The 7652-nt window shown below is 43.7% G+C and overlaps 1 protein-coding gene across 1 annotated transcript; it reads right to left on the reverse strand.

The window, feature by feature from the left end:
- Positions 1 to 4793: 4793 nt before the first annotated feature.
- Positions 4794 to 6994, reverse strand: rasd1.S (ras related dexamethasone induced 1 S homeolog; the record flags this gene model as incomplete). The annotated part of the gene is given in 2 exon segments (NM_001173993.1): positions 4794 to 5831; positions 6676 to 6994. Coding segments are annotated over 2 exon segments (795 nt in total). The 3' UTR covers positions 4794 to 5301.
- Between the last annotated feature and the right edge of the window lie 658 nt (positions 6995 to 7652).

The following is a 7652-nucleotide window of genomic DNA, read 5'->3' on the forward strand; positions in this document are numbered from 1 at the left end:
TGGCTGAATGCCGAATACCAATCCGAATCCTAATTTGCATATGCAAATTAGGGGTGGGAAGGGGAAAACATTTTTTACTTCCAATTTCCCTCCCCAATTAGGATTCAGACTCTGTTCGGCCGGGCAGAAGGATACGGCCAAATCCAAATCGTGCTGAAAAAGGCAGAATCCTGAACAAAATCCTGGATTTGGTTTATCCCCACAAATTCCCCTAGCAACCATGCATTGATATGAATAAGAGACTGGAATATAAATAGGAAAGGCCCTGAAAATAAAGATGAATAATAAAAAGTAGCCTTGAAGAGCATTTTTTTAGATGGGGTCAGTGACCCCCATTCGAAAGCTGGAAAGAGTCAGAAGAAGAAGGCAAATAATTCCAAAAGGTATAAAAAATTAATAATGAAGACCAATTGAATAGTTGCTTAGAATTGGCCTTTCTATGACATACTAAAAGTTAACGGTGAAACGCCCGTTTAAATATTAACTTGCTGTGAAATAGGCAACATTGTAAGATAATTGTTTTTGCAACTTTTGGTAATTTCAGTTGCTTTCTGTTACCAGGATGTAAATGCCCTAGAAACCCGGTAGCATTATGGGCGTTAGAATGGAAGATCAGCAGCAAAGGGGCCCAAAAATACAGATAAGCATTGGAAAATAAGAACAATAATAAAACTGAGCCCGCACAATAAATTTGTTGCTGGGGTCAGTGACCCCTCCTGGCAAGCAGGGAGCAGCAGTTGCAGGGGGAAAATAGGCAGCATAGGAATGCTAATAATACTCATTTAAAAGTGAGCTTCCCCTTGGGTATGATTATAAGAGAGCTTCTCACACTAATTATTGTGGAGCAAGCAACTCGCTCATACCATCCCAGGCTGATAGAATAAGCAATGGAGTTGTACCAATTTTATGCCATATGTATAGTTGTGTTCCCTTTATATGGCCTGTAGGAATGCTTTTGATGCCATCAGACTCTACAATTGCCTTAATGTATATTTTCAGTATTTCTAGCCATAATCTGTATTGGAGTTTAGTTTCTCTTTAATGATGACATTCCTTTGGTACTTGGAGTGACCCTGCCTGTGGCCAGGAGATGCCAATCATTTGTATCCTGTATCCAAGTGCCTGTAATTTCCTGCAAAGGTACAATGCCCAGGTGCACAGGAGGCAGGGCACAGGATACGCATTAGATAACAGATAAGTACTACTATAGTTTATATAAACAAGCTGCTGTGTAGCCATGGGGGCAGCCATTCAAGCACAGGATACACAGTAGATAACAGATAAGTACTAGTATACTTTATATAAACAAGCTGCTATGTAGCCATGGGGGCAGCCATTCAAGCACAGGAGACACAGTAGATAACAGATAAGTACTACTATAGTTTATATGAACAAGCTGCTGTGTAGCCATGGGGGCAGCCATTCAAGCACAGGATACACATTAGATAACAGATAAGTACTACTATAGTTTATATAAACAAGCTGCTGTGTAGCCATGGGGGCAGCCATTCAAGCACAGGATACACAGTAGATAACAGATAAGTACTAGTATAGTTTATATAAACAAGCTGCTATGTAGCCATGGGGGCAGCCATTCAAGCACAGGAGACACAGTAGATAACAGATAAGTACTACTATAGTTTATATGAACAAGCTGCTGTGTAGCCATGGGGGCAGCCATTCAAGCACAGGATACACAGTAGATAACAGATAAGTACTAGTATAGTTTATATAAACAAGCTGCTATGTAGCCATGGGGGCAGCCATTCAAGCACAGGAGACACAGTAGATAACAGATAAGTACTACTATAGTTTATATGAACAAGCTGCTGTGTAGCCATGGGGGCAGCCATTCAAGCACAGGATACACATTAGATAACAGATAAGTACTACTATAGTTTATATAAACAAGCTGCTGTGTAGCCATGGGGGCAGCCATTCAAGCACAGGATACACAGTAGATAACAGATAAGTACTAGTATAGTTTATATAAACAAGCTGCTATGTAGCCATGGGGGCAGCCATTCAAGCACAGGAGACACAGTAGATAACAGATAAGTACTACTATAGTTTATATGAACAAGCTGCTGTGTAGCCATGGGGGCAGCCATTCAAGCACAGGATACACATTAGATAACAGATAAGTACTACTATAGTTTATATAAACAAGCTGCTGTGTAGCCATGGGGGCAGCCATTCAAGCACAGGAGACACAGTAGATAACAGATAAGTACTACTATAGTTTATATGAACAAGCTGCTGTGTAGCCATGGGGGCAGCCATTCAAGCACAGGTTACACAGTAGATAACAGATAAGTACTACTATAGTTTATATAAACAAGCTGCTGTGTAGCCAGGGGGCAGCGATTCAAGCACAGGATACACAGTAGATAACAGATAAGTACTACTATAGTTTATATAAACAAGCTGCTGTGTAGCCATGGGGGCAGCCATTCAAGCACAGGACACAGTAGATAACAGATAAGTACTACTATAGTTTATATAAACAAGCTGCTGTGTAGCCATGGGGGCAGCCATTCAAGCACAGGACACAGTAGATAACAGATAAGTACTACTATAGTTTATATAAACAAGCTGCTGTGCAGCCATTCAAGTTCAGGATACACAATAGATAAAAGATAAGTACTAGGAGGGCTCCCTTTCCTAGCAGATGTATTAGAGCTCACTCAAATAACTGATTCCAGTACAAACAAAATAACTGCCTTTTGCACAAATTCTGCATGTAGAGAGACATGATGTCTGGTGAGTTTAATAGAGTGAGCTCTAATACATCTTCTAGGCAAAAGGAGCCCCCCTATAAGATATATCGGATCTAACTGTCAATGAATATCTGACACCCAACTGCTGCATGAAGAGAGAATGAAGAGAAACAGATGCTGAGAGAGGAATAGTGAATATAAAGTTGATTATGTCAGAAACAATGCAAAATGTTTAATTGATTATATTTAGAAAGTTTCTTATTTCAGTGCGAGGAAACTTATATAAAATTTTCGCTATAGTTCCCCTTTAATAGGACCAAATAATTGCAGCCAAGGGAGGAGCCTTGGCTCACGTGCTGTGCACATGTTATTAATCATCCCAAACACACGACCCGTCAGTACCACCCACCTCTGGCGGAATATTCAACAGCGACTGCTGGTTACCTGGCGGGGAGAGTACAGCACACGTGTCTGCCGAGATGTTTCACATGAGAACCAACAGAGACAAACTGCAACTGCCCGGCTGCATCCTGCACTATCCACTCTCTCATGTACTTACTTCTGGTGAGGAACGGGTTAATGCTCTTCGTTCCGACACCTTCCCATCTTATTAGCTGTTTATGATTTTTGCTATCAACCGTTGGTTGGAATTTCTGTATTGATTCCCTTGTCAGATGTTAACACTTCAGTGAAAACAATTGGAAAAAGGAAAAGCTGCTTATGATCCTGCCAAAGGGATAGAGAAGTTTTACAGATTGTCCAACAAAGGGGTTAATGGTAATGTCTCAATAAAGAGACCATGGAACTGAATAAACCTGCTTTTGTGCTGGTGCAATTTCATGATATGACCAGTAGGGGGAGACAGATTATAACAGATGACTTGCTGGAGAGGCGAGTATTTAGTTCAGCAATGCCTTGGGACTGGCGCTACTGGGATTGACTTATAAATGCCAGAATTCAGAAATTCACTAGGGGTTAACAGCAGCTCTCCATTAGGATAATGTAACCCAACCACATACCCCACTCCAACCTTTTCTTGGGGGGCTGCACAGCAACCAGTTTAACCCTGTAGGGTGCCAGTGTGTTAACTGTATAATGTGCAGTTTCAATCCTTCCTTCTGAATTGCCAAATTGTGGGTTTGATTTAACCAAGTGGGATTATAGAGTAACCCAAGGGTGACATTTGTGCTGTCTGGGGTACCCCTGGAACTAGCAGGGTTACCCCAATGTTTCTATATATCTGTAACCTTGTTATGAGCTAAGGGGGCCCAGCCTGAAGGCCAGTTAGGGTGAGATTTGGGGTGAGTGCTTATTTGTGCCCTGGGTACCCCTGAAACTATAGCAGGGTGACTGTTACCCCAATGTTTCTATATATCTGTAACCTTGTTATGAGCTAAGGGGGCCCAGCCTGAAGGCCAGTTAGGGTGAGATTTGGGGTGAGTGCTTATTTGTGCCCTGGGTACCCCTGGAACTATAGCAGGGTGACTGTTACCCCAATGTTTCTATATATCTGTAACCTTGTTATGAGCTAAGGGGGCCCAGCCTGAAGTCCAGTTAGGGTGAGATTTGGGGTGAGTGCTTATTTGTGCCCTGGGTACCCCTGGAACTATAGCAGGGTGACTGTTACCCCAATGTTTCTATATATCTGTAACCTTGTTATGAGCTAAGGGGACCCAGTCTGAAGGCCAGTTAGGGGGAGATTTGGGGTGAGTGCTTATTTGTGCCCTGGGTACCCCTGGAACTATAGCAGGGTGACTGTTACCCCCAATGTTTCTATATATCTGTAACCTTGTTATGAGCCAAGGGGGCCCAGCCTGAAGGCCAGTTAGGGGGATATTTGGGGGTGAGTGTTTATTTGTACCCTGGGTACCCCTGAAACTATAGCAGGGTGACTGTTACCCCAATGTTTCTATACATCTGTAACCTTGTTATGAGCTAAGGGGCCCAGCCTGACTTATAACAAAGGAGATATTCCCCAGGCAACTGGTATGGTGATGCCACAATGTAACCAGATTGTTGTATTTTTGAGCAAGTGCCCATGGTTATTACTCTCAATCAAGCACAGACATTGACTGGATTTCACTCTGTTTTTATTGAGTAGAAAAATAAAGACACTGAAAATAAAGCACAAAGTATCAACACTTTGGATTTGTTCTGATCCAATACTCCGAGTGAGAGCACAATGGCACCATGTAAACAAATCTCGTTTTTCTTTTGTTTAAATCAGTCCTTGTACAGTTATTAACATCCCTCCCCCCACATTCAGTCCAGAGTTGTACCCAGCCTGGGAGGTTCAACGGATCACGGAGTTTCTCAAAGTAAAGAGCGTCAACTCCACCAGTCCCATCATCAGGTGAAAGCTCCTGCACAACTTCAGTGCATCTTCCAACAACGTCTGCCCCATCAGGCTCGATTCTCCTTTTCCACAGCAGCCTGACCAACCATCAGAAGGCATGGAGGGGCAAGTAGAACCCCTCAACGGTCATGCCATCTCGGCTTTGGCTTCTTCCAAAAACAACACGGCCTTTGTGTTTCTCTATGTATATATTTATAAAGACATCCGTGCTGGATCTATGAAGTCCTAGCTAATCACACACCTCTCTTTGTCTTTACTCTGGCCGCCTCCTATGGCCTTGGCTCTAATGTACATTAAGTCACTGTGGATACTGGGTCTGCGGGCAAAGGGAGCTACAATGCCATAGGCATCCCCATCCTCCTTGACTTTCTTGCTCTTCAGGGACTTCTTGTGCAAGATCTCACAGTACTGGACAGACACCTTGCGGTGCATGTCTGGGCTCATCTCACTGGGCAGCTTGGCCATGGTGAAGAGAGCTTTAAACATCTCATCCAGGCTGGAGTTCTTCTTGGCAGAGACCTCAAAGTAAGAGCATTTACTGTCCTCTCCAACCAGCTGATCAATCTCATGGGCTTGCACTTCCCTGTAGAAATCCCGGTCCACTTTATTCCCACATATAACGATGGGAACATCCACATTCTCCTTGGTTTTGTTCTTCAGACAGGACTTGGTCTCCATGATCTGCTGCTTCAGCTTCTGCACCTCCTCAAAGGAGTCCCTGTTGTCCAAGCTGAAGACCAAGATGAAGACATCTCCTAAAGGAGAGAAGAAGAAGATGGGCAGGTTACTTAACTGTAGAACATTGTTACATTCACACTGATACATTGTTTCATGTTTTTAAAATTCTTTAATGGGCACCAACAAGTGGAACTCAAAGGGATAAACTGAATTTGTGCTGCAAAAAGAGACTTTATGGTAATCTAATGACAAGGGCGTGTAGAAGAACAGCTCATTGCTATAGGCAGTCTCCCTGGCTGGAAAGAAGGACCACTTAAACAGGTTGTTCGCCTTTAAATTAACTTTAAGTATTATGTAGAGAGGGATATTTTGAGACAATTTGCAATTGGTTTTTATTTTTTTCATAATTTGAGTTATTTAGCTTTTTATTCTGATTTCTAAGGTCCAGATTACCCTAGCAACCATGCACTGATTTAAATAAGAGACTGGAATATAAAAAGGACCTAAATAGAAAGAGGAGTCATTAAAAAGAACCAATAAATGTGTAGTCTTACAGAGCATTTGTTTCTAGATGGGGTCAGTGACCCCCGTTTGAGAGCTGGAAAGGATCAGAAGAAGGCAAATGACTCAAAATGAAGACCAATTGCAAAGTAGCCAGGAATTGGACATTGTACAACATACTAAAAGGTGAGCCACCCCTTTAGTTCCCATAATAAAAACCAAATGATAAAAGGCACAAACATGGGCACCAACAATACCAGGTTAGAAACTGAAGTTGCTTAGCATTTACCAGCAGTATAAAGTAGTCTCTGCCCATGGTGCTGGTGAGGGTTTTCAACTTAATGTTTTAAGGATAGATAAATGTCGCGCAAAAAAAAAAACGCCCAAAGTTGCGAGTTGTCGCCAAGGAGAAGAACTTACCGGTGAGGATGGAGAGTCTTCTCATGGCCGGGAAGGGGTGATTGCCCGAGGTATCGAGGATATCCAGCTGGTAGACATCTCCTCGGATGCTGTAGAACTTTCGGTGGAAGTCCTCGATGGTCGGCGTGTATTGCTCGTCGAATCGGCCGCTCAGGAAGCGCGACACGATGGAGGTCTTGCCCACCTTGGAGGAGCCCAGGATGACCATGCGGTAACAGTTCTTGGCCGGGATGTTCATGTCGCTGGGGCACATTTTCTTGATCATTGCGGTGACGGTGCCTTTGACTGAACGCGAGTCGCTGCGACTGAAAAGCATTAGATGGAGAGGAGAGTCGATCTGAACTGAAGCGCCGAGCGCCGCCGCTTATATAGGGAGCGGGGACACGCCCACTGCAACGTCACGGGCACAACAGAAGCCAACGCTGAAGTGTCACAAAGCAACAGAAATCTGGGGAGAAACAGAATCGCTTCTAATAGCTTCTAATAGCTTCTAATAGCTGCTGCTTGGCCATAATTCTCCTCCTTGACTACAGCTGCTGGGCACTCACCTGCCAACTCTTACCCTTATCTACTAGTGGCTACTGTCACCCACAACTGACACTTACAGCTTTCTACTCTCCCCAAACCCTGGGCACAGATTTACTCACAGCTAATAACATCTCCCATAGCTCCTGGCACAACAGATTCATATAGTCCCCATATACCCAGAGCACTCTTCTACTGACTGCCACCCCGACATGTAGCTGACAGTTAGCCACAGCCCTAGCTGACACTTTTGTTTGCAGTTTGACACCCATACATTGCTCACCTGGCTGATGACACCCTAATTGTCACTTATCTCTACCCGGGCACCCATGCGCTGCTGCTGCTGCTGGGCACTTATTAAAGCTGGTGCTGTGAGCAGGGGACCATGTGGCAGTTGTACATGACAGTCAGGTAGGTAAAACATAACAGGGCATGTGTATAAAAGCCAGTCG

The sequence above is a fragment of the Xenopus laevis genome, chromosome 9_10S (genome assembly GCF_017654675.1).
Source record: "Xenopus laevis strain J_2021 chromosome 9_10S, Xenopus_laevis_v10.1, whole genome shotgun sequence".
NCBI classification, from domain to species: domain Eukaryota; kingdom Metazoa; phylum Chordata; class Amphibia; order Anura; family Pipidae; genus Xenopus; species Xenopus laevis.